Consider the following 27,883-nt stretch of genomic DNA (forward strand, 5'->3'; position numbering starts at 1 on the left):
GTGAGCGGCCTACATAGACAACATTTTCAATGTCAGACAGGCAGGCAATCCACAATAAATGTTCACTAAAAAGGCAGCTCGGTAGTTTTGCAGACACGGTAAGTTTGTGGACTACTTTCAATCTCAAAACAGTGCAACAGAAATGACAGTATATGATAAAGGTTTCAGCGTTATACCAATGTTAGCGTCAAAATGTTTAGAAGCTGACTCTTAATTTAAGCGGACTTTAAGCGGACTTATTTTTAGTGTCTATTATTGTGTGCTACATGTAAAATGTGTCACCCCAGTGGCAACATTGCTCAAGATTTTTTTATTACTATTAACGTGTTGTTTTGTATTGTAAAGTCGTGTATGTTCTGCATTTTAACTCCTGTTAACACTCTGTTTGGTTTCCTCAGGAGACAAATGATGGTAAACCAACTTGAGACTTAAATCTCCAAGCTAAAGACAAGTATATCAGATGTAGTAATGACAACACAATATTTTTATAACTTCACACAGTGAGTGTTTAAACTTTACAACATACATCTGTATATCTGCAGATTTATATCCGACACACTAAAATTTTATAAATAAAAAATAGTAAATCTAAATAATAAAAATAGTTTTATTATTGGTTGTGGGACGACACGGTGGCTTAGTGGATAGCACTGTCTTCTCACAGCAAGAAGATCTCTGGTTCGAGTCCCAGCTGGGTCAGTGGGCAATTCTTTGGAGTTTGCATGTTCTCTCCATGTTGGCGTGGGTTTCCTCAGGGTGCGCCGGTTTCCCCCACAGTTCAAAGACATGCAGTGAATTGAATAAACTAAATTGGTACTGTATGTGTGTGAATTTAATGAGTGTTTATGTATCTTGTCCAGTACTGGGTTGCAGTTATTAGGGCATTTGTTGTGTAAAACATGTGCTGGTTAGTGATTCATTCCACTGGGGCAAACCCCTGATAAATAAAGAGACTAAGCCGAAGTAAAATGAATGAATTAATTAGTTGTGACAAATACGGTGCCACTTATGAATCTTTCCCAGGTTTTCAACAAAAATAAGAGACACTTAGAAAGTCACAATAGTTTATTAAACAGCAGAAATTTGTTACCATTGCTTGAAATTAGTACATGAAATCATGTAATTTATACTAAACGCATAAAACAAACACACTAATAAACGTATTCCATTTTATTTCACTTAATTTAAGCTACACTTTCTCAGTAATACATATAAAAAAGGCTTAAGCCCTGCGTCTGACATTCCTGCAGAGTACATTTATTTGATTGCATTCGCAAATGTTTAATTCACAGTTTAGCTAAAATATTATTCAAACCGTACTGTCCTCCGAATGCGATTGTAAAGTTTGCGATGCAACTTCAGTCCTATTAGAACATTAATTGATTGTATTCATCGATAATAAATATCTATACAATAAAAACACATTTACAAAACTCGCAGTGCATTCAGTACACACAATTGTTACGTATCAAAATAAATAACAAATACATTATAAATAAATAATTACAAGTGCTTTGTGGCGTTTTTGACAGTACTACAGATTCAGACTGATGGGAGAAACCAGAAACTCAGCTTTTCAACATAAATAAATAAGCAACGAACAAAAAAGCAACTTTGATTGAAGTCGCGATACATTCATCATTTTCAGTCCTGTCTGCATGATCTCCATGACAGTACTGTACATGTACTGCACACGGGGCAGTGTTTAAAGCATCCTTCATGCCAGTTTAGACAGACACCAATACTGCAGGACATCAGGGGCGCACAACAAATACGAAGAGGTGCAAAGATTGTGGAGAAATAATGATTACCACTAGGAATAATGCAGAAATCATGCCCTTGATGAGATGTATAGTGCTGTCTATCCATGGGTCACATGACCTTTTGGCTTTCTTTATCCTGAAAAACATTTATTAAAAATGTATATATAAATGTTTGGAATTTTCATTTATTTTAATAAAAGCAAGATATTATACTATAAAAGTAAACAAAAACTACTTAGACATGTTTAAAACTAATTAAATCTCTCTATATAAACACACACAACACATAGACACGCATACATACTTATATTTGAGAGTTCAGATGCAAAAACCTCTAAATCACACCTCAAATGTCTTTCAAAAACAAGCATTTTTCTCCACTTCCTATATTCATTTTCTGTTTTTCCACTTTACATGCAATGGAAATCATCAACATACATGTGAAATTACTGAACCCACACACAAGAGTCCGTTTAGAAGTAAATTTTAGACGGCATTTAGAAGTTTTAGAATTTTAACTCCTTTATTTGTAAAAAATAACTAGAAATAACTAGAGTTAATATTATAGTTAATAAATAGGAAATATAGTTAATAAGATGTAAAACATTACTGTAAAAAATAATAAATTATGTGGACTTTTTAATATAAAAACATTTGAAATACAGTAAAAAATGTATGTTAATAGCTAAATTACTACACAATTATTACATAGTTACATACATAATTCTATCTATCTATCTATCTATCTATCTAAACAAGCAAATACAGTTGAAGTCAGAATTATTAGCCCCCCTGTTATATATATATATATATATATATATATATATATATATAAATAAATTTTAAAGTAAATTTGTGTGTCCGTATGTAAACAAATTATTAACATACAAATCTGGGAGTTCAAAGAGAACTATTTACCTTCGTTATCACTGTTTTACTGACGTTGCCTCGAGTTTGACCTTTTCTTCGCTCTCTACATCAGCGTCATCTTTTTTGTGGTACCTGTCAGAAAAGCATGCAGAATATCTAAGGAATTCTGTAAATCAATAACGGTATAATGATTAAGAATGCTGAACAATGCTGATTGACGGTAACTTACCTTAATGCCAGCAGAATAGCGATGACTGCGAGACACATGAGGGACAGAACCACTGCTATGACCGCCAGCGCTGTGGTTCGGCTGTAACGCTGCTCCTCCTTCCCCACCGGCAGGGTGAATACGTGACATCTCTCTCCAGAGTATCCTCCATGACATCTGAATGAGAAGCCATTCAGAGGGTCAAAATCACAACCATATCATATCAAGAGACAGAGGTAATATTCCCAGATTACATTCTTTTCCTATCCGATTATTAAAATAGTGATGAAGGAAATACTGTTACAAAATCATGGTGTTCGTCATTCTTTTGAATTGCTGCATCACAAACTATAATTTAGAAATAAATATTGCAATTATGACTTTCAAAAGTATTTTATCACACTGAGAGTGTAACAATGCCATTTGTTTGCTTTTGGTATCTGATAGAGTGTTTGGACCTAGAGACTGTGATGCATGACACTATACTTAGTGGGATAGTCCACCGCAAACTTAAAAATAACTCATCATTTACTCTTCCATAATGTGTTTTTAAACCATTAACACAAAGGAAGATATTTTGAAGAATGCTGGTACCCAATGATTTCTATAGCAGAAAAAAAATTCTATGGAAGTCAAATAATATCTTCTTTTGTGCGAAAAAAGAAACTCAGACTGGTTTTAAAGAAGTGAAAGATATCAGTAATTGAATGATTTTTTATTTTTGGGTGAATTATCCCTTTAAGAAGCAGATTAAAGCAAGAAATCTGTCATCTTTTATCCTTTTTTATCTATACATTTAATATATTTACTTACAATTATACACCATTTTAGACAAAATTGTCTACTAAATGAACATACTTAAAACATGTAATCCTTATTTACTAGCCCTCAATTGGTTCCAAACCTTTATGTGTTTTTTTTTTAATTAGCTTGAACACAAATGCAAGACATTTCAAAGAATGTTGTAAACCATTGACATTTATCATAAGGGAAAAAAAGCCAATGGTTACCAGTTTTCAGTATTATTTAAAATATCTCCTTTCGTGTTCAACAGAAGACAGAAACTCAATCTGGTTTTAAACAAGAAGGATATCAGCAAATGGATTTTATTTTTTAATGAATTATCCCTTTAACAAGCAGATTAATAAATCTGTTACCTGTTATCATTTTTATCTTTACATTTAATATATTTACATTCTATATTTACACATTTTTAGGGATCATTTCATGGCCATAATTTTTTATACTTAAAAATTGATCATCATTTAGTCACCCTAGGATGGTTCCAAATCTTTATGTGTGTGTGTGTGTTTATTTGCTTAAACACAAATAAAAAACATTTTAAAGAGTGTTGTAAACCATTGACATTTATAGTAGGGGGAAAAATATAAATAGAAGTAAATGGTTACCAGTTTCCAACATTCCTTAAAATGTCTCCTTTGTGTTCAACAGATGACAGAGACTCAAACTGGTCTTTAAACAATTGAAGGATATCAGCAAATAAATGAATTTGCAATTTTGGGTGAATTATTTTTTAACAAGTGAATTAAAGCAATAAATCTGTTACCTATTATCATTTTTGTCTATCCATTTAATATATTTACACTAGTTTTAATATATTTACACTAGTTTTAATATATTTACACTAGTTTTTGGGCTCATTTTATGGGCATCATTTTTATACTTAAAAAAAGTATTTAGTCACCCTTAAGTGATTCCAACACTATTAACTGGTAAAAACTTAGCTTGAACAAAAAAGGAAGACCTTTTAAACCATTTGGAAACCATTGACATTTATGATAGGGAAAAAAATACAGTGAAAGTTAATGGTTTCCAGTTTCCAACATTCTTCAGAATATCCTCCTTTTTTGTTCAACAGAAGACAGAAACTCAAACTGGTTTTAAACAGGTGAAAGATATCAGCAAATTATTATGGACAAAAGTACAGTATCTACTAAATTAATAAAATGAAAGTTTTACCATCCTTTACCTCACCCTTACTCATGCTTGGTTCCAAAACATTGTTTTTTATTATTCTCTTAAACATAAAAGGAAGACATTTTGAAGAATGTTGGAAACTATTGACAATTATAGTATATAAAAAAACTATGGAAGTTAATGGTTACTAGTTTCCAACATTCTTAAAAATATCTCCTTTTGTGTTTAATGGAAGAAAGAAACTCAGACAGGTTTGGAACAACTCGAGGGAAGTAAACAATGACTGAATTGTCATTTTTGGATTACTAAGACAATAGAACTGCATGAAACTTACACACAAGAATGAGTGCGTAAATCCCGCTGATAATGACACACTCCATGAATGCAGAAATCTTTGTATTCCTCCTTGCAGAGGTTCTTCTTATTCCCCCTGCCTTTTCCTTTGCCCTTCCTTTTTCTTTTTTTTGTCTTCTCAGTAGTGGGCATCGCCGACGGATGTTTGGGTTTGGTGGAAAATGCCACTGTTGAGCAAGAGTGATGTCAGTGCATGATGATCTAATATAGTACAATTGTCCAACACACTAAACTATTCACTGGTTTTCCTGTGAAATGCATGAATGTACATTTCAGAGCTGCACAACTTGTTTAAAGTCAATTAAATTAAAAGACTGCGACCTCGATTCATTATTTTTAAACAAAAACACTGAAAACAAAGACAGTGATTAGCATATGTTTATTAAGCCTTTAACAAATACAATCAAAGCAGTAGTTTTGTATATTTTATTTGTTTATTATGTTTACGTGATTTATTTTTGTGCTACAAACATTCAAATGATCAAAAAAGTACTGAGATTATAGTTTATTGTTTGGATAAAAACTTCAAAATAGAGTTAATAATGTTTAGAAAGTAACAATTACACCTGTTTGCCAGTAGGTGGCGACAAGTAACATATAAAGTATCTGTCGACAAACCAGAAGCTGCGTCCTAAATTGCAGGATTACCAACGGAAAAGTTACTACATTTGAATTTGAATACACTTTACAACCATTGGAGGTCACAGATACTTCTTCCACCATTTTGTCATTATCACATTACCTACCCATGTCACTCCCATTCATAAATAAACATAAATAAATAAAATAAAAATGGGATAGTAAAGCGTCAATTTAATGCTCACTTTAGAATCTCACTAAAAGAAGTAGGTCATCTGGTTACTTCCCACCCACTATTTTTTTAAATACTATACATCTAAAATAGCATATACTACTCATGTAGGTACTATAATTTGATTTGAACGTACGTCACAACCGTTATAGTATGAATGTGAGAAGTATGAATGGAATTCGGACGTACTTCATTTACCATGTTGTCATTTTAACATGACCTACCCATGTCAGTTGCGGCGCTTCACTGCCATTCATGAATTCTTTCACATGGCGTCATGAGAGTAAAATGTCCATTGGATGCGCACTACAGAATCTTGCCTGAAATAGTAGGTTATCTGAGTGCGTCTCATCTACTGTTTTTCACATACTATATAGTAGGGAAGTATGCGATTAAGGACGCACTTAAGGTGTGTTTGAAATTGCAGACTACCTGACTGAATTTTAACTGACTTGACAATAAATTGTTTATTCTATAGCAGTGTTTCTCAACCACGTTCATGGAGGACCACAAACATAACATGTTTTGGATGTCTCCTTTGTCACACCCTTTGCAGGTCTTTCTGATATGAATCAGGTGTGTTTGGTTTAGGACACAAGGAAAATGTGCAGAGCTGGTGGTTCTCCAGGAACGTGGTTGAGAAACACTGTATGAACATGGGTAGATTGAAGAAAATGTAATTTATTACACCCACCATGTTGATTATCATATGATCTACCAGCATCCTTTGTATCCATTCACTTCCATTTATGAATCCACTCCTTTGGCTTTATGGGATAGGTGTCTAAAATGACTTTGGACATATTGATCCACTCACATAGTATAGTAGGGAAGTGCGATTTTGGACACAGTTATTATTGAGTGACTGAATCATTCAATCCAGAATAATATACTCAATAAAATTCTGATTATTCAGAACCGTGCAGCTCTAGTACATTTGCAATACTAAAATAGCAAGGAATTGTAAAACCAATTTAGCAGAAGTGGTGGAAATCAAGTTAAAAAAAAGTATACCTAAAACTAATGTCATTCAGCTAACATTTAATGAAATGCTTCCAACGTTTCCAATATCTACATTGCTTTCACCATTTTTATTTATTTATTTTTTTGTTAAATGTGTAGCATGAAATATGTTTTTTATTTTATTTGAGCATTAAAAATGTTTTTATGCCCAATCTTAAACGGACTTGCTAATGAAAAGAAGCAAATTTACCTCTTGGCAGGTTTAGCTCATAATCCCCTTCATAATCTTCTTCATAGTCATCATCACCCACACTGGTCCCGTTGTCCGCCTGGAGCCCTGTTATGTTTGTTTTCTCTGAGGTGTGAAGCAGGTTGACCTCTGTTGTCCTGGGTTTTCCACTCTCAAACCTGTCCAGAGAGGCGCCACTGCACACCTTGAGTAACACTGGAGAACAAGACACTTTTTTCACACATCTATAATAGACATTTAGTCTGTATTTAGATTTACACTCAAAATTAAAGTGCAGGGTGGTTTCAAACCAAGTTGGAGCTATTTACGGACAAACCCAACAATCAACAAAAATATAATATAAGGTGTTTGTCTATATCTGAACAAAGGTTGGGTTGAAAAAACAGCACATTTGTCACTGTACAGTAGCAGTTTGTAAAGCCCATGGTGATTGTAGATACATTAATTAAAAGGTGATTAAATTGATTAATCTGTTAAAAGTTGATATAATAACTTTGTAGGAAAAAAGTGTCACGGTTGAAGTACAAAAATATAGATACATTTTGGCGCTGAAAAGTTCTCGTATCTCACTCAACACCAAGTTAACCAAGTCCCGCACATCGAGCAGGTCCATGTGCATGTTTGGTAAAATCTGGTATGAAAGCCTGGTTTTAAACACTTACCGAGACAAAACATAATTCGAAATGTATCCATCTTCCTTTTCTTTGGGATAGTCCAAGACATTATAAAGCAGTAGTCGGTCTGACTGAACCTCCCTGCCTCCAGCGCCGTCCGCGCGATCTGATCTGGACGCGCTGATGCGCGTGCTGGAGACTGTGTCAAAAGTCTCGTGCGGCGAGGAGGACACACGAACGCGCGCCGGTTATATACACCGACTACGACACCGTCACACACACACACTTCCGCTTTATGAATTGCTTGGTGCCACACCTTTATCGGCAAACATAAAGCAAATAATCCACACTGATTCATAACTTTACAAGTCAATACTTTTGAGGGGGATAGTAGTGTCACTGTCTGGTGTTTATTAGCTGGTTAATAATAAACTAATTTTACGCTAGTTTAATTATAACATTGGCTTGAGACAGGAGTCGTGTGCATTTTGGTCAGAATAAATCTTTTGAAATATTACATTTATAGTTTGTCTACCCTTTGTAAGCTTAAGAAAAGTGTTTGTTAAAAGTTCACATACATTTAAACGGTCTAAATAGATGCATTTACATACACTTTTTTTTTAAGATGCATTATTTATTATTAGCAGTTAATTTAATATAAAATGTGCAAGTAAAATGTTGATCACCCTCAGCGGGACCACTGGCACCACCTTGTGCACAAAAGATAGTCTGACACAATCCTAATGTGCATGCTGATGCTTTCTACAGTCAAAAGCTGCCTTTATTAAATCGTTGTATATTGCTAAAATGCATTAATCTGGTTAGCCTTTGTATCTGGTTTATCATTGTTTTGACCTGTTTGACAGAAATGAGAAAAAAGAAAGCCTTGGATGAATTAGAGACAATACCTTTGTGAATGTTTATTACCCACACATATGAGAAATCAAAGACAGACCAAAAGAGGGAAACTGTGGCGTCTACAATAATGAAAATTAAAATATGCATTCGTGAAGTAGCTTGGACAAGAAAAAGAAAGAAACATTTTCCAGTTCACTTTTTAAAAAATAAGGTTTCGACAAAGTTCTTTGCGCATTATAAAAAGTGGAGTTGCAGCTCCTCATGCCATGCAAGGCCGATGTGCTACAGTCTCTGAAGTGATCGATACGTCTGGAGGATATTTACAAGCATTAATAATGGGGCCTTCTGACCCTTAAACTTAGGAAATGCAGGAAATAACACTGATTCCAACGCTGAGGTTCAGAGTACAGGTGGGCAAAGTGTGAATCGGATCCTCCCCATATTCATCGTTGCGACAGAGAACAAAACCCAGACGGCCTCAGCAGAATCAAGACGACCCTAAACTTAAGAATACTCCTTCGGGTGCATCTACATGCCCCAGCCACCTCCCATGCCATTCATGCCCACAGAGCCACGGCTGCCACCGTAATAGCTGTTGCTCATCCCACCCTGGCTATCTGTAAACAGAATACATACATCAAATTAAACGTTTGCAATAAAACATTGTATTCTCTTTCAGTTTTGTACTCATGTGTATTAAACAATGTTGTTGTAACCACTAGACTTTAAGGATTTAATTTGAATAAACTAGTTTAACACCTCTTTTACCAATTCAACAAAGGTTCTCAAATCCCAGGGTCAATCTTTTAACATTTCCATTGATCTTCCGTCCAATATCCATAAGAAGCTGTCTAATGTGTTACTTTTACATCAATTTTCTAATAAAGTGATCACACTTGAAACAACAAGTGCTATTTTGTATGTTTATTTCAGTCATTCGTCATCCACAGCTTGTTAGTTCATTAAAAAAAATTATATCTATCTAAAATGTGCACTATTTTAGCATTTACAGTCATTATTTTACTTAATCGGTGACTAATTTCCTTATTATTTGATGTATAATGCCTGTCATGACAAGATTTAAAAACATGACAATCATTTCTGCAACAAAGTGGACGTGTGCGTGTGTGTGTGTGTGTGTATATATATATATATATATATATATATATATATATATATATATATATATATATATATATAAATACAACATGGTAAACAGTAACAGAGGTATGCGTCATTTCCGCTGTAGCGTTACACTGCTATTCAAAATAGTACAAAAGTTAAAACGCACTGTAGTCATTGTAGCCTCCCATGCTGGACTGGCTGCTGTATCCTCCAGTGTATCCTCCACCCATCTGTTGTCCTCCGTGCCCATAAGATGACTGATTTCCTAGAAACAACAAAGGGCTTTTAAGTGATGTTTTGGCCTGAGGTCAGCTGCTCCAGTATCGTCTGAACAACTATTAACAGATGACTGTTGCCTATTTTATGTTTGGCATCAAATTGCCCTCAGTAGCTTGAGTAGTTAAATGCTTAACTTACCCATTCCTCCCATCATCTGCCCTCCATAGCCCCCATTACTGCCCCCTGCTGTTGAGTTTAGGAACAACTCAACATATCGGTGTTCTGAAAGGGAAGAGGGGGAACAAATTATTTAGAAAAAGCTCTGTTTGTACATTGTATCATGTATTTTAGATTCTTCAACCATTGCGGGAAGTGGGGGGGGGTGCGGGAGACACTAAACACTAACCACTTGTTATTTAAACACCAAAATCATTACTAGCAGGAGTGGGGCTAAAAATAACAAAATTCTTGTTTTATTGCTAACAAAAGAACTAGATCTTTGAGCAAGTTAAAAATAAAAAATCTGATTAATTAATGCATTCTAACTGTAAACACATGCTACTAAAGTAGAGTTCAGTGCATGAAAGAAAAAAAACATCATTACTACACATTATATCTTCAGATGCAAAAAGAGGGAGGTTCCAGGATGGCGGCTTGAAAGAAGGCCGTGTGTAGTTAAGCGGTAGTGTCACTTTGTCATTTTATTTCAAAACTTTCGGTAGAATTTAAATTTTTACACGCTCAGACTTAGCATTCTACATTGAGCATAGATGACTACTTTCTGAAGCAATCAGAAAATATCCACAAACCCACTGTCAGAGGTGGTTGCGGAGAGTGCAGCTAATATCTGTAAACTCATAGATGATAAAATGGAGCCGATTTCACAGCTACTGAAATTGCACCGCGGTAAGCTAGACAAGCATAACAAAGGATTGCAGAAGCAGAAACCAGGATCTGAGATGGAGGTCCCCGATCAAAACTAAATTACAAAGTCTAGAGAAACTTGTGCACGACTTGAACAAAAGGGTGCATATTCTTGTAAACAAGGGTAGACGGAAAATATCTGAATTGTTCAGATGCAAAAAGATAAAGAACGTGCTGTAGGGATCATTATTGATTTATGGCTGAAAGTGACAAATAAGGCCTAAAATTACAGTTGCCTTTACGATTATATAACAATTAAACTGTTAAAAAGAGCTGTTCAGTACTCAACTCCTGTTTTAAATATAACAGTAATTTAGATGTCGGTTTAAAAAAGAAAAAAACGTGATTGTTGAAAAGTACTAAATGTAAAATAATATATTCCTGTTGTTCTAAAATGTTTTCTGCCCAATATCTTTTGACCCTTTCTATTCGAAATAAAATTAGTTATTACTTTGGTCACACTTTATTTTGATGGTCCGTTTGTTGAATATAAGTTACATTGCATCTACATGCCAACTAATTCTTATTATAAGTAGACTTCGGTTGGGGTTAGGGTAAGTTGACATGTACTTGCAAAGTTTCTAACGGCCCGTTTCTACTGAGGTACAGTACAGTAGGGTACGGGTCACCTTTATCAACCTTGCGTTTCCAATGCTAAAAGGGTACCCTTTTGGTGGGTGTAAAGACAGTTTCAGATGACTTAATTTTTACTCGAGAAAAATGTCACAGTAACGCTGTACGGTCGTTCACATACCATATGACAAGCACTTCTCACAAAATAGAGGCTTAATACACAAATACTTGTGTAAAAAATGTTCATTACTAACTTTTCTATGAACAGGATTTGATTATAAAATCAATGACAGTACGAAAGCCTACTGTAACGTCTGCAGTTATATAAAATAGATAAATGCAACATTGTTGACAGTAAGGGGCTGATGTGTTCATATGTTATAAATTACAGAAAAACTACACACAGCAGACATTTAGTCCTTATTTGGGTTCAAAAACAACACTAAATATAGCCCACAGTCAGTGCAAACCTCTCATCTGTGTCTTTAATCTTCAACAGCACATGTAACCTCTGTTAAAGAGTAATTTGGTCATTCCGAGTTCATAAGTGATGATAATAGTTAAATATGGCAGTTTGTTCATGTTTTAGGTTGCAGAAGCAGCAGTTGCTGCTGTTTTTTTTCAGCATCTCCTTTGTTTTTTCTTGCTAAACTCTCTCATTGGTCTGTTTCTGAAAGGATCAGATATCAGAAACGCTTCAATAATCACACGCATGTTAATATAAGCTCAACACGTTTGTCATTTCAAACATATAAACAGGGCAAGTGATCGTGAGCTCTCTAGAGAAAGTGAAACAGCTCGCACTTTTAGTCCGGCTTGTAAAACAACAACAGGCCATGGCAACTTATTTTTCTCCTTGCCTTTGTGGCTGTTCAAGACAACGACAAGGTTTGTTAAAGCTTGAGTCGACCATGGCTGGTTATTATATGTATGTATTATTACAGTGTCTCAGCTGCGTTTTTAAAAATAGCGGTTCCTTTGTTTTCATTCTCCTTCTTCTGTGAGTGACGCATCTATGTGAACCAATAGCGTTCAGCTGCACATCTTGCTCCGCCTTTTGGTACCGTTTTTTCATGCTAGGTATCCTTAGCAATGGGTGATAAAGATACAGATCACTATTAGTTACCCTTTGACAGTGGAAATGGCCATAAAAGCATACCGAACCATACCAATAGAAATGGGCCATTATAGGCACGTGTTAAGGGAGCAGTATCAACAAATATTAAGCAGAGTCCACTAATACTCAAATGGACCATCAAAATAAAGTGTTACCATTACTTGTAATAAAATTAACAAACTTGAAACAACACATTATGAAAAAACTGTAAAAATCTATAAATAACAATGACCAGTGCATGAAGACGCAGTGTATATTCTGTAGTGTCTTGCCTAAAGATTTAGGCCAGGGGTGCTCAACCCTGTTCCTGGAGATCTACCTTCCTGCAGAATTTAGCTCCTCTAATCAAACACAACTAAAACAACTTGAACTTGGCACCCATGATTTAGGCAATCTAGTCAGGATGCCCCTAACTTACGCATGTTGGCCTTGTCCTTTGACATTGCAGCCACTGCATCTTCATGTGTTGCAAACTCAACGTCAGCCTCACCGGTCACCCGTCCATCTGGACCGATCTCAATGTGCACACGGACCGGGTTTAGAGGTGAGAAAAACTGTATAGAAAATTTTTTTACATAAATAATTTCTATTTTACCATCATTCTCAAACAAACACAGAAAAGTACAGCCCATCATACAGCCCCCACTTACATTGTAGATATCGGGTTCTGTGGCCCGGTAAGGGAGTCCCCTCATATGAACACAATGGCCTGTGGTACTCTGGAAATTACCACCATCACCGTAACGCCCATCTGACACTCCTATTTACACCAAACACAGCTGTTATTTCAAGCAAAGCACAGACTCAATGGAGGATTATCAAAAAGAAATCAGTTCAAACCTCCACCATATCCTCCACGGCGCATCCGGTCGAAGGATCCCCCACGACTCATGCCATTGTAGCCCCGTCCTCCTCCGCTGGGCCGGTCATAAGGCCCAGGTCTCTGCATGCCCATGCCTTTACGCGGAGGCTCATAATGGGTCCGTACTTCAGCTCTGCTGCTCTTAAAGATCTCAATATACCTACAATTGTACGGATGAGCATTAAGGTGCAATGCAAGAACCTGACACACACACTCCTGTTCAGATGTAAAATGGACAGCAAAGAACATAAGTAAACCTTTACCTGCACTACATGTATAATATCCATGCATTTCAGAGTTCAATAAAGTATTGCTGATACCATATAATCCACTAAATTATGCAGCTTGACTTAAAATACAGAAATAGTAAATGTCATATATTGTCTGAAAAATGCTGAGTTACGTTTCAAAACAAATGATATAATGCACTTAACACTTTATATAGCTTTAAGCTTTACTTTTAGCATTAAAACATTAAGTTTATAGTAAAATCAGCATTTTCTAAAACCAAAACTTGCAAAAAATGCAGACCTACAAGCAACTGGCTATTGTCGCTTTTATTTCTGCTGTTTGATAGGCTGCCAATTTGATCTAGAAGTGAATTATCAGACAAAAATGTATCACAATATTTCATGTACTGACCAGCCCCAACTGAAATAAGTTTGTTTTATTTAAAAACTAAGAGGTAACCCATTTTTCTGAATCCAACTATACAATTTCACCCAGTTTGACTTATTTTCTGTTAAATATTATTTTTAATATATTTTCAGTACCAAAGAATATAAGAATTGTACGGAGACCCAGAAGGGATGTGATAGTGGGAAAAAATTAAATTAAATTGGTGAGAAAAAAAAAAACTATAAGATAGGAAGATATATTCTCGCAAAACTTTTGCTTGACAAACCCTCCAGTTTTTGCTGGGATTCTCCTGTATTTTACCATTTTATCCCATTATCATTAAGTATTTTCCCATATTTCTGATATATTTATCTTGACAGCACGCTGAAATTAATATAAATGTCTGCATTCACTTTCTTTATATTTGAGCTGCGCGCTGGTCATCGCCCTTCATATACAACCCCGTAATCAGTGAATGCATGTATAAGCGCTGACTGACAGACACACTCTGTATGATAAACTAATCCCAGATCAGTTTTGTACATGCCACTTAAAGTGACACCTCTGTTATCAAACAAGTGAAGAACAGCAAATCAATCTCTGGTTTTGTTTGATAACAGATTCTTAAAGAGACTTCGTACAGAGTCACTGCAAGAATGCACAAATCTATAATAAAAGCATTCCATTACTTTCGTTTGTGCTCATTAAGGAGACAATTAGTTGTTTAAAATAAAACACGCATGACAGATTATTCAACTGTATTTGTCTGCTTAAACATGCAAATCCCAGTGTCCTGCACTTAGCTTCTCTTTAAATGGCGTGTACAGAAGCTGATCTGGGATCAGTTTATAATACGATGCACGTCCGTCAGTCAGCGCTTATACATGCATTCACTGATTCAGAGGTTGCATATTAAGGGCGATAATCAATGCACAGCTTTAATGGAAAGAAAGTGAGTGCATTTTTATATACATTTTTAGCATGCTTTCAGGATGAAAAATATGGGAAAATACTTAATGATAGGATGATAGCGGAAAAGATTAGTAAAATACAGGAGATTCCTGAAGAAAACGGAAGGTTTGACAAGTATAAAGTAAACTGGAAGTGTTTGTCAATCTTTGTGTTCCCTCGCAAAATATATTATAAAATATAAAATATATAATATTTGCGAGAACGCAAAAACTTAAATATACATTTTCCTATCACTCAGTTTTTTTTCCCCTCACCAATTTTTTCCCCTCCCACCCATTTTCCCCCACCATGACATCCCTTTAGGGTCTCCGTAGAAAAGGAAACCTTTAAAAGATAACATTAAGTATTTCTGTGCCATCCATGCATTGATCTCTAATGCTTATTTAGCACAACAGTAAGTGAAGACCCATTACACAATCCAGTCTAAAATGATATTCAAAGTGGCTGCTGCAAAGCACTCGTTTATGTTTGCTAATGAATTAGAAAAATCCCACGTTGCACCATTGCTGCGCACTAAATATGCATTCAGCCTTTTTGAATCCATACATTTCTTTTCAACATCTCACAAATAAACACATAAGAAGAAGAAAAACAAACAGTAGGAATCCATCAAGGCCCTGGGAGCCCTCTGGTAAAGACGTGTGCGTGTCCAGGTTCATGTTGCATACCACTTTGAATGTTTACCACATGAAAAACAGCTTAACCATCCAACCAATCCATCCCCACCTGTGCCCTATTCTTTCCTTGTGTTTCTTTAGAGCCTTTTCAGCTATATCCTGTGAAGCAAACTGCACGAAGGCCTCCCCCGTACTCCTCCCCTGGAAGTCCACCGGCAATGTTATCCCATTTGGCACGATTTCCAACCCTTCAACCCAAGGACAGATAACCCCAACGGGGACATATTAAATAAATCACATGCCCATTTACAAAGTGTGCTTTGTTCTTTTCTTGAATGAAAATAAGTAGTTAAAACAAATAAAAAAGCAGCATATTTTAATGAATCCTACTGGGAGAGTTGCACCACTTGGGAATATGACCTACAAAGTGGGCAAGCATTCCACTAACTTTGCTAACACTTGATGATAAAGTGGCCATCCCAAGAGTTGGTAGGTAGCTAAGAAAGGAACATTCCGAATGTAGCAAAGTAATTTGTAGGAACAATGCTGGAATAATGAACCAATGTGCCAAATTGTAAACTAGCAACCATGGGAATGGCCAAATTCACCTCAATGAGGACTACGCTTGGCCTTTATTACTTCTCCAGATGACTATGTGAAGGGTTACAGGAAGGAATTTGGAATTATACCTGAAAAAAACTGCACAATCTCTTCCTTGCTACATCCAAAAGGAAGGCCGCGCAGTCTGACCAGTCCATCTCCCTCAGTCTCTGGACAGTTCGGACCAGTGTGCTTCAAAACCCAGTCCATTTCCACATTGTTTGATTTGAAAACTAAGAACAACAGAGAGAATTATTAAAAAGAGGTGTTAATTTGCATTGTTGCTCAAAAGTTTGGAATAAGCATTATTTCTTATATTAAATTTCTAACGATTAAAAGACTGCCTGATTCTCTGTATGTTGTGACATTTTACACTTTAAAATACAAGTGGGATTTTTTAATATTGAAGTGTCATTTGAATAATTTCTCCTCATTAGAAATTAGAATGTCCTCTTTAACCGTTTTTATTCTTATCAAAAAATGTCTAGCATCTGCTATGATTTCCATCTGCTAAAATTGTGTAACAGTGGTTTACATACCAAAATATCTATGCAATCATCTATACTTACTGCTTGCTGCTAACAACTGCAAAGTCATATCTTAAAGCAGTATCCTTCAAACACTAGGCGTTACCTTTTTGACTAGGGCTGCAACAACGAATCGATTAAATAGATTACTAAAAGAGCTGGCAACGAATTTCATAATTGATTCGTTGCCGCGCGAAACGAAGACGATTGATAAAAAAAAAAACAACAACAACAAAAAACTTAAGTTCAGCACAGAGCGGAGTGAACACGGTCTCTCTTGCGCACTGATACAGAGTTCGGCGCCTCATAGATATGGATGAGGAGGAAAGGAGTTCAGCAGCAGGGTAAATCACTACAGAATCCTACTTTTGTTCCGTTTTGAAGTGAGGACTGTAAAGTTCCTGGTGCTGATGTTTTTACTCGTTATCCAGCTCGACAAGCATGACAAGTTAGCGTTAGCTCATTAACCCTTAGAGCAGCAACTGAAAAAAATCAAACTGAGCTTTGTCGTGTTAGCTGGATCTGAGCCAGGAAAAGACGTGTCATTACAATTATGCGGGGTTTTCCTGCCGAATGCTTATTTTATGTTTAGACATGTAAATACACACAAATATTAGTAAAACAAGACATTTCGATCTTGTAAAACACAAGGAAATCTATGGAAGTCTTACAATGCATTCAAATATAATTTGCAGATGTGTATTTTCCATATCAGATAACTGGTGAATTTATATGCTGAGTCCTGCGTGTTCTGCTTTTATGAATGAGACAAACGCGCAGCCGCAAGTAAATAAAAAAGAAGAAGAAATGGCGACTCCCATTTCACTTTATAGATCTCGATCACTTTCACGTTTATGTGATGTTGCATTAAAATGGAAAATAAATCCATTAACAGAATACATCTGTCACACATCTGCTATTGAGGCAGCAGTGTGTCACGTGACAAGCACAACGCATCGCCATGGAAACATTAAGGGGTAATGTTCTAAAACAATAACAAAACTCACTCCCAGGGCCAGATAAAATCTTTTAAACTCAGCGAAAGGGTCAATAACAGTAGTAAAGCAGCGGTGGTATAGTTACTATGCATTGCAACACTAAGGACACGTTTTTATTCACTCACCTTTTTTTGTATCATTCTTTTTTTCATCTGTAGTCATGTATAGCTGCACTGCAAAAACGCTTTTCTTTCTTAGTCATTTCGTCTCGTTTCGAGTCCAAATATCTAAAACATCTTAAATCAAGACTAGACAAGAAAAATGGCATGAGAAAATTAAGTGATGCTTAAAACTTCTGTGAGATTAGATCTCATTAGGATTATTTTTCTTACCCCATTGGCAAATAATTTAGCTTGTTTTAAACAAACAATCACATAATTGAGATGTTTTGTTTTTTATTCAGAAAACAAGACAATTTTTTATGCTATTTTATGTGTCTAGTATGTATCTTGGTTTAAAAATATTTAGATATTTGGACTGAACACAGGAAATACTTCGTTTTTTTATTTTATTATTATTATAACAGCTCAGGGATGAGCTTTTTTGAATAAAGGGTAGAAATGGAAAACAATCGTTTTTCAACAATTGTTTTCCATTTCAACTGTATTTTATGAAATTTCAAAGGGTTTCCTTTCAAATGATACCAAACTTTCGTATTTACACCTCTGCATGTGGGTATGGGAAGCTTTTTAAATCGGAAGGCCAAATTCAGGCGGAATTACCCCAAATAGCCCCAGAGCTTAACTGGTTAAACTAAAGTGTTACCCAAATATCTTTAGCTAATTTACAGTAACACAGACCCAAATGTGGGCGAGCAACATTAATCCAGTTTCAGTGTCATGTATTCTTTTAATTTTAACTATTTTACCTTTCATTTTTTATTTATTAGATGAAACAGAACAATATTTATTTCATTATTTTCATATTCAACCAACACTATCTAAAAGCCTGTGTACTGTAATGTTTATAAAACTCCTCTGTAAGCCATACCTTCTACATATCTATGGCCCATTGACTCCCTGTCTTTCTTGACCGCGATCTTCAGGTCGTCCTCTGACTCCAGCTCCACAAAAGCTTCTCCACTCGGTCTGCCTTCTCGTGTGTATGTGAAGTGGATGGCTGATCCATTGCTGGAAATTTTACAGCCTAAAAAACAAAAGTGAAAGAAAAAAGTGGTTTCGTTCATTTTTAGCCACGATTAATTACCCCAAGCAGAAGTATGATATTCGTAGACTCCACATTATCACCTGAAAAAAACCTGGATACTTCTTCTGCAGAGCAAGACCAAGGCAGACCCCGAACACGAACAACAAATCCTTCATCGTCGGCCATGATAACACAATCAATCTGTTTTCAAGCTTAAGAAAAAAAGAAAGAGATTTTTTAACCACAGCGCTGATCCAGGAAACAATCTCGTCCATGAGTGAGTCACGTGGACTGTTTATTGCCTTTATGTAGCTAAATGCTTTATCTCACTCAATATAAGTTTTAAATGTTTAGCATCATTAAAATAACCCACTAATAATGTTTATGATGAAACAAAACATCAACTGTGGCCCTCTTATGCAGGCAGATCAACGGCTAGTACGGAAACAAAGAGCGCACGGAGGCCTCCGCAGGCCGGCGGCTTCACAACAAACACTCCTTTAACGTAGCCGGAAATTAAACATATAGATCAGTTGAAAAAAACGTACATTGTGAATACGATTCATTAAAAAATAAACGATGAAAACTTTACCTTGGTATAATTAGTATTTTCGCTTCTCGGCGTGATCACGTTTGAACGTTTCTCTGCTTCTCATTCAGCGCAGACTCATGATCACTTCCGCTGAGAGTCCACGCCCACTTCCGTGTCAGGATTTAACGCGTCTCTTCTGAAGATTAAAATTGGGGGTTTATTTTGCTCATTAAAATGGATGTACTTTACTTGTCTGCGGCAGAATGATATAAAACAGTCATAAATTGCTATTTTCAGTTTAAATAATTTTGCATTCGATCTGCAATTTTCTACAATTGACTGAATTTGCTGTCATTTCAAAGGTTTGAATGTTACCCTATGGAGGACGAAACCTGCAAAACAATAAATAAATAAATACGCAACTATATAAATAAATGAGTAAATAAATCCATAAATTCCTGCATAAATAAAATAATAAATAAATAAAATAATGTTTATGCATTTGATTTTTTGAATGGCTTCTGATGACTGAAAGACAGCCTATTATTAGCTATGGAGGAATAAAACAATTTACCATTATTTAATATTAAATAATATTAATATTTATTTAATAGTAAATAAATTACACGAATGTTGGGGGGGAAAGAAAATGCTAAATCAATATTAATTATATTCCAGAGAATTATAAATGCATAGCAAGCATGATTTGACAAAACAGCTCCAGAATCTCTCCCAGTTCAGTGCTGGATTCGGTTAAAATCTCCTCAAAGCAGAAGCTGTGAGCTACAACCTGTAAGTGTTTTTGTTAAAATTGATCATGACATGTACAGTGTCTAGCGTTAACGGTATGCTGTAGCAATGATGTAAACAATGGGAAATGCAGCTTTGCAGACAAATGATTGAGCTACAAATTCATGTTTATCAGTCAAATTGCTGTAAACACACACACACACACACACTCCACCAGCACGTTCGTGTCTCTATGTGTGTGCGCGACTGCATTGATTGTCTTCAGGCGGCTTTGCCATGCGTTTCACATCTTAGATAAAGAAGTCACAAAAGATATGTGAGTGATTCATATTATTTACACCTGCATATTCCGGATATATATGAAAGACGTCGTGTAATGCATAGAGTTAAAAAAATACAGAATAGCTCACCTGACTCGTGGTAGCAGCAGAAAAATAATAAGGCTCACACAGATAGCATCCCACATCTTGTGCTTTATTTTTCTGTCACAATATATTACAGAAAATAACTTCATCTGAGCATCAGAGAAAAAAGAAAAAAAAACTCCCGCGCACATGCGCTTGTTAAAGAAAGTTCACACATTCACACACACACACACACACACACACACACACACACACATAGATGCACACACATAGACAAACAATGGCACCCCGTTTTCACTCCTTACAGACACTTGTCAGATTTTAATATAGAGAGCAGGCAGGAGGTTGACTGATTGTTTAAACAGCAGAAAAGCACGTACTTTTACAGGCGTGACGTGGAGCCGATCCGCGAATAGCAGCACATTATGACTATGACCAATCAGAGTCACTTAAGGGCGGGCCTTTCAGAGGAACTAGGAAATTTGACAGTCGTTTTCATGTTAGCTGAATAGCTGTGTATAATCAAAGTGACATATATGAAAAAATAACGCGATTTCCTTCAAGTGAAACATGAACACACATTGCTTTGCATCTTATAAACACAGCCAAGTTTTAAAATTACATTCTGGACCACCTCTTTAATGTAAATACATCTTTCAGATTGCTCAAGGCAAATGTTCTCTCTCATGATTTTTTTCAGAAAAATGTACGCATACCTGATTTTCCGCCACCAATCAGCGAAATCAAGCCGACACGTCTTGGGGCCATGTGCAGAGGCAGAGCACCTTGAAAGCAGGAAGTCTGGAAGGGCCAAACCCAAGGAAGAGGTGCTGGCAGAGACCATTGCTTTTGTCAGCAGCAATGGTGGAGCCCCCAGTGACCAGTTTTTAGTACTGTCTCACTGCAAAATTCAGTTTGGCAAGTACCAGGGCCAGAGATTTACATGGCTTCTAGAGCATGCACTGGGGTAAGCGGTGTACCTGGAGCTCAGCATTTCAGATGAGAAGCTGCAGACAATATCCTTGTCAGAAAACAAACACCTGTTTCTTCAGTACACTTCCTCCATCAGGGAGACAGCAGAAAAAGTAGAGAGGTACTAGAGGAAACAGGAAATGCAAGCAGAAGCCAAGCAAAGAGCTTAGAATGACCAAGAGGCGACACTCAATAGAACGTTCCATAGCAACATCAGTGCCCAGCAACAGCCCCGCGATTCCACCATTTTAGAGTGAAAGCGATCGGCCGTCCATTGGATCTTATTGCTGTCACGATGGCAAGCAGCTGCTTTGTTTTTTTATTTATCCATTTAAAAAGCGCATTAAAGCTGAGATACAACATGAAAGACGACACTACAACACTTACTATCACAATCATCAGCACTTTTAATAGTTTATTTTACAGACTTATAAGATGCTGTTGTTCTTTGGCTGTGGTTTAAAGATGGACTCCACAAAAAAGGTTTATATCCAGATATTTACCAGATATGTGTGCATACATATTTAACACAGTTTTATTTTTCCTAATAGATCACAAAGAAACATGGTGCACTAATGTGGGAATGAACACGACCAAGTCTCTGTGCTGTCAGCTACAGAGGGACATGGACTGGACCCAATGGCAGCCGGGTTGATGAAGCATTACCGGGGGGCAGGGTAGGCAGCCCTGAAAGTAATGTATGTGGACAGAGATGGCTGCAGTCTTCGGTGAAGATCATGTTTCAGGAGTGGGATGAGCTTGAAGTGCGCCTTGACATCTGGCATTTTTATGCGCCGGATTACTGCAGGTGTCAAGACAGAAGCTAATCCGCTCTACGGGATCTTCATGGTACGTCTTTCCACGTGCATCTTTCAGTGGGATCCAGAAGATGTGGCCGCTCTTCGCCACGCAAAGGAAGGTGAGCTGGCGGCAAAGAAGACATCTCACAAACGGCGTTCAGTGCTTGCAAAAACCGGAGGGAGCTTGCACTGTACTGCCGTAGGAGGACAACCTGTTTGAATGGAAAGCTGTTGGACCATTTTGAAAGCGAGCATGGGAAGGATACTCTGGGTGTTCCTCTGCTGTACCAAGAACAGATCCAGCTGATATGGAAGAAACAGCAGAAGCATGTACAGTGCATTCAAGACCCTGAGAACTTTCCACTGTACATGAAGACAGGGACCATGAAGAAAGGCGGTGTGGAGCTGTGTTGCTACAGGTGTGCCCGTGGCTCTACATCCTTGGAGTTCTTTCACCTCCACCTAAACCATTTTATTCCAGGTATTACATACATTTGGACGTTTTTTTTTTTTTGTAAAACATAAGCACTGTGATTACTTCCATTGCTTTAATGTCACATTATTAAACATTTAAATAACATTTGTTAGTACATAACCTAATAACATGTTACTTAATCCTTTTTACATTTTTAATTGTTTTAACTTTCAGGGACCAGTGCCAGTGATGTGCATTTTCAGGCCTATCTCCTTGAGGGCTTGATGCGCTGGAATGATGACCGGATGGAAAGCACCATAAAAGGAGCATCCTCCATACGGTCATATGGCAGTGCCATGAGAGAGGCTGTGGACAGGCTTAGCCGAGCAGTCTTAGGGAAGCCCTGGGATGACCCTCCTGGAGCATATACAGGCAAGAAATTCATTAATTTGTTATTTTGAAAGTTATTTATTGAGCTTTTAATGTACTACACAAAATGTTTATCTAAATGTTTATTATATTATTTGTTTTATTTAATATAAGTTTTATTTGTTTTATTCTTTAAGGTGAATTGCTGGGAATGGAGTACCTTTACAGCCAGACCGGCAAAACCCTGACTCCGGTGCTCCAGAACGCAGAGGAGGAAGACAGGCTGGTGGACAAGTAGACGACCAGGATCTACAAGATGAAGTGTTAGAGAAGCACAGCATGGAGGACATCACAGTTCCAGTGCTGTATGAGGATGACCCCTGTCGTGATCTCAGAAACAGCCTCTCATCTTTGCCTCTGCCCCAGTCACCAGCATCACTGGCTGAGGGTGAAGGACAGCATCCTAGCCCAGCCCCTTCAGTGCCGTCACAGCCATTTGACCCTGGAGACAGTCTCTCTGTCGAGGCTCATTAAGAACTTGATTTGATTTAGTCCTGTTTTATTCCACATACACTAAATTTAATCTGCATTTACTAGGGAGGAGTCATTGGACTTGATGGCATTGCTGGGTGGGACAAGGTCCAGCATCTTGCTACTTACTTGGTAGGTTTCCATGAGGCTCCGTACCTCACTGACGTGCAGGTGACAGAGGCCATCCAGCTGTGGACAGCTCTCCTGGATGTTGAAAACAACGTTTCAACTACCAGCCTCAGCTGACGCATGGGTGCTTTAAGGCACCGAACCGCTCCGGGGTCATTCCAAGTGTGGAAAGCGTTAAGCGCTGTCTGATTGGCCACCCTGGAGGTCCAGCACATTGGCCCAGCACCAGCTGCTTGGTTGAGGCCATTTGTACAAAGCTGTGTGCCGTACACAAGTCCACAATCAAGAAGGTTGGTGTTCGCACCCCCAGGTGGTCTAAAATCCTGACAGATTACAACCACATCCGAGATCTGGTGCTTGGCGGTCGCAGGCTGATGGATGAAGTGGTGATCCAGCTTTTTGAGGTAAATCAGAAGACGCTCATTCAGTGGTAAGCAAAGCACATTATTTTCTTTAAAGTACCTAAATAATTCTAAATTAATATGTATAATACATATCATTTATTATCAGCTTTCAATGGAGGCAAAAGGATCAGGAAATGAGTGTACTCACTTCGGGACTGACTCCACTTGACCCAATTGTTGTGGCAGATACGCAGCATCCTTTGCCTAGGGAAAAATTGGATAAGGCACCATCAACATCAGGCCCAAAACACAAGTATATCTTTCTACAGAATGAAGAAGCACAGTTTCCTCTTTTTCGACCTGGTCAAAAGTCTGCTTCTGCCACCACCACAGTGTGCTCCTTCCTGCCGGCCGCTACCACGGTGTGCTCCTTCCCACCAGCCCCACCACGGTATGCCCCATAGCGCCAGCCCCCACCAGTCTGCCAGATTGTGCCAGCCCCTATCATGGTGTGACCCACCACACCGACCTCCACCACAGTGCGCCCCATCATGCTGACCCCTACTACAGTGTGCCACATCATGCCAGCCCACACCAAAGTGTGCCCCATTGCACACACAAAAATAAGCTTAAATAATTAACTAAAATTGTTACAATTACAAACAAGCAGGACCTTTACATTAATCAAAAGTTTTGAATCTAGCGGACAGATGGACAGTTTTAATGGCCTTTCAATTAGTACTGTGCTGAAAAGTACAAAAGCAATTAAAACAGGGTTTTGTGTTGGAAAAATGTACACATGAATATGAAAATTAATCAACAAAATAAATAGGTTAATAACAAAAAAACTATATATTAAAATTAAAGAGTACCCTTTTTTAAATAAAAACAGAAGCATTATAGCAAAGCTTTTTAACATACCCACAGTGCCAAGAGATGTAAAATGTAGATGTAAAAAAGAGCAATTTACATAAATATCTTTTTTAATTTACTGGGGAAATGTTTGACCGAGTAGAATTTATGAATTGGTTTAAAAGATAATTCTTTTATCTTATTTGTAACTAAAATATTGTGAGGTAATGACGAAAATACTTTGCCATTTAGGAATTCTTACAAGAGTTTTCTAAAAGGTAATAGAGGTTTGGAAATAACCTGGTTTAAAAAACGAGAGTGAACAGATTTGTTATTTTTATACTGTGAGAAACCAATTTTACCACGCTAGACTGATTATGGGAATATGAATCCAAGTTATACCCCTAAATAAGGAAACAATATTAGAATTAATTGCAGAGAAAACAAGAGAAAATTCTTTGGGAGTTACAGGAAAGTTAAAATGTACAAGAAATTTGTCATAAGATACCCTTGAGTGTTAAACAATTGACAAACTAAAACAATACCCTTTTCAAACCACATCTCCAAAAAAATACTCTTGCATTTACACAAAATACATCTATTGTTTCAAATAAAATAACGCTGTGGTGAAAAATTGTGCTTGTAGATCGGTTTCCACGCCAACAAGGCTTGAGAATGAAGAGCAGAAAGCTTCACTGGTAATTTCTCAATCTTAAAATCGCTTAATAAAAGAAAGAAAAGACCTCCAAGTTGGTCAAAAATAAAATTGGGAATAAAATTCCAGAGAGAAGGTTTATTTAAACAAAACTTTAACCAATTAATATTAAGAGTATTATTTAGAGAAGAGAAATCCAAAAGGTCAAGACCTTAATTTTAAGCAAATTTAAAACAACAGATTTACGGATGTAGTGCACACGATTCTTCCAAAAGAAATTAAATAAAATCATATCAATGGACTTCACTGTTTTATTATCTAGATCAGAGGTGTCCAAAGTCGGTCCTGGATGGCCGGTGTATTGCTGACTTTAGCTCCAACATGCTTCAACACACCTGCCTGGAAGTTTCTAGTATAAAGAGCTTGATTAGCTTGTTCAGGTGCATTTGGTTAGGTTTGGAGTTAAACTCTCCAGGACACTGACCCTCCAGGACCAAGTGAGGACACCTCTGATCTTGATATATGGTTGAAACAAAATAGGTTAATCTAGAAATTTCTTCTGTTTTTGAAGGAAGAACTCTGTCTCTTATGGACAAATGCCTTAATAACCAAAAATTGAGTTTACTTTTATCCTTCGAAAACAGGGTTAATGTTTAAGGAAACTCTATCTTGTTCCTAATTCAAGCAATCTTTGCCTTGACCTTATGAAAGCTCCTTCTGCTTTTAACTTGTATAAATTATCCAACTTGAATTGTAAATCAATTAAATAGTTTTTCTGACTATCAGAACGATTTTCAGGCAGGATCCTGGTGATAGATTAAATTTCACTAACAATATTGGTTTTCTCAAAATGTTTTATTTTTAGCCAAACTAGCAATACATTTTCTGAAGTATTTCCCAATTTCATATTTTAACGGTTCAATTTATACTAAATGAACTTTCATGTTCACATGAACTGTTTAGCTTTATTCCAATAAAAACCTTTAAGTCTTTCCAGCTCTATTTTAACCTCATTATGTTCAAGTAAAGAACTGTTTATATTCCAATAAGAGCAGCCCTTGCTAAATTTCGATTCAGAAGAAAACAAAACTTTAATGAAAACAGCCTTATGATCTGTTAGTGGTGTTGTTGAAATATCAATATAAATATTCTGTTTATCAAGATTTTTGGAGACTAACCAAAAGTCTATTTTTGAAAGTCTAGACAAATTTTTATTGCTCCATGTATAAGCTCTATCATTCACATTTTTAATCCTCCATATATCTACAAGCTCTAACCTATTCATAAATGCTTTTAGAGTTGTAAGTTATATGAATTTGACGAGCGACCAGGTGGACACCTATCAAGAGATTCATTTAGGACAATATTAACATCACCACCAATCACTAAATATGCATTTGTGAATTTTGACTGTCAAACTGTGAGCTCATCTTCTAAAACAAATAGTGATTGATCATTCTCAGCTCTAGAATTATACCCATAGTAATTAACAAGAATAAGGTTCACATTATAGCACTTCAAAATTGACAAAATAAAATGCCCGCTTCCATCACAAGCAAGTGTGCAACACATTTCCTGCAAAATTATTTTTAAAACTGGATACTCCAGCAGAGTGCTTTGTACCATGCGAAAACCATATCTCACTACCCCACTGCGATTAACAAAAATGAACATCAGTAGCTTCAGAACGAGACTCTTGAAAATTTTCTAGAAAACAAGAATAAGGCCTTGAGTTTAGCATCTCTTAAACCCCTGGCGTATAAGGACACAACAGAGAGAAACATTTAAAGCACACACGAACACTGAACAACTAAACCTGTTTACGGAAAGTTCTGCTTGCTCGGATAACTATTTTTAAATGATTGAAAATATCCTGCAAAAAAGGTCTCAAAATAAAAAAAAACTCAAAAGAGCAGCACCATCTTAAACGACAAAAATAGCAAAAATAACCTTTATAAAAATAATAATAATAATAAATAGTTAGGAGACAGTCTCTAAATTGCATGTAACAATTCAAAATCAATGTCTGAAAAGTGCACATGAAAAATTAAAGTCAGAGGATTAAACACCTGAAAGCACTTAATGTATGCAGGATGATTTCTGCCTGTCCTGTAAGCTCTGTGGCTCGAACAAAAAAAAGACGTCTTCCCATCTGCACGTGCTTTTTTCTCCTTTCACGGCCTCCCGCTGAATTCTTCCATGAAACGCTGACCATTCTTTCAATATAAAGAATTATTCGCGG

At 36.6% G+C, this 27,883-nt stretch overlaps 4 protein-coding genes across 10 annotated transcripts in view; 1 reads left to right on the forward strand and 3 right to left on the reverse strand.

Moving 5' to 3' along the window:
* Positions 1 to 27,883, reverse strand: part of timd4 (T cell immunoglobulin and mucin domain containing 4) — a 1,098,921-nt gene that overhangs the window by 806,719 nt on the left and 264,319 nt on the right. The window lies entirely within an intron of this gene.
* On the forward strand, positions 14 to 27,573 carry LOC147831953 (uncharacterized). 3 transcript variants are annotated; one of them, XM_087301715.1, is made up of 7 exons: positions 14 to 98; positions 2,877 to 3,077; positions 21,275 to 21,844; positions 22,098 to 22,827; positions 22,996 to 23,193; positions 23,328 to 24,220; positions 24,301 to 24,975. In XM_087301715.1, exons 4-6 carry the CDS (start codon positions 22,716 to 22,718, stop codon positions 23,426 to 23,428), a joined length of 411 nt encoding a protein of 136 aa, XP_087157841.1. In that variant the 5' UTR covers positions 14 to 98; positions 2,877 to 3,077; positions 21,275 to 21,844; positions 22,098 to 22,715; the 3' UTR covers positions 23,429 to 24,220; positions 24,301 to 24,975. The 3 variants fall into 3 exon arrangements, with proteins under 3 accessions (XP_087157841.1, XP_087157840.1, XP_087157842.1); XM_087301714.1 differs by having other exon boundaries at positions 17 to 98; positions 23,328 to 24,194; positions 24,301 to 27,573; XM_087301716.1 differs by lacking the exons at positions 14 to 98; positions 2,877 to 3,077; positions 21,275 to 21,844 and having other exon boundaries at positions 21,997 to 22,827; positions 23,328 to 24,194; positions 24,301 to 27,573.
* hbegfb (heparin-binding EGF-like growth factor b) lies at positions 1,048 to 7,996 on the reverse strand. 2 transcript variants are annotated; one of them, XM_087299487.1, is made up of 6 exons: positions 7,820 to 7,996; positions 7,158 to 7,352; positions 5,114 to 5,300; positions 2,863 to 3,018; positions 2,682 to 2,765; positions 1,048 to 1,899 (listed from the first exon to the last, which is right to left on the reverse strand). In XM_087299487.1, the coding sequence occupies exons 1-5, from the start codon at positions 7,878 to 7,880 to the stop codon at positions 2,690 to 2,692; spliced, it is 675 nt and encodes a 224-aa protein (XP_087155613.1). In that variant the 5' UTR covers positions 7,881 to 7,996; the 3' UTR covers positions 1,048 to 1,899; positions 2,682 to 2,689. The 2 variants fall into 2 exon arrangements, with proteins under 2 accessions (XP_087155613.1, NP_001093871.3); NM_001100401.3 differs by having other exon boundaries at positions 1,051 to 1,899; positions 2,682 to 2,789.
* Positions 8,663 to 19,602, reverse strand: hnrnph1l (heterogeneous nuclear ribonucleoprotein H1, like). Of its 4 annotated transcripts, none has more exons than XR_015519430.1 (11): positions 19,520 to 19,602; positions 19,029 to 19,139; positions 18,772 to 18,927; positions 16,346 to 16,489; positions 15,766 to 15,904; positions 13,428 to 13,609; positions 13,238 to 13,347; positions 10,578 to 13,141; positions 10,172 to 10,367; positions 9,921 to 10,019; positions 8,663 to 9,246 (listed from the first exon to the last, which is right to left on the reverse strand). XR_015519430.1 is itself a non-coding variant. In NM_212589.2 (11 exon segments), coding segments are annotated over 10 exon segments (1,224 nt in total). In that variant the 5' UTR covers positions 19,114 to 19,139; positions 19,520 to 19,602; the 3' UTR covers positions 8,663 to 9,157.

This window comes from Danio rerio, chromosome 21 (genome assembly GCF_052040795.2).
Source record: "Danio rerio strain M-AB ecotype USA chromosome 21, GRCz13ab, whole genome shotgun sequence".
Lineage (NCBI taxonomy): Eukaryota > Metazoa > Chordata > Actinopteri > Cypriniformes > Danionidae > Danio > Danio rerio.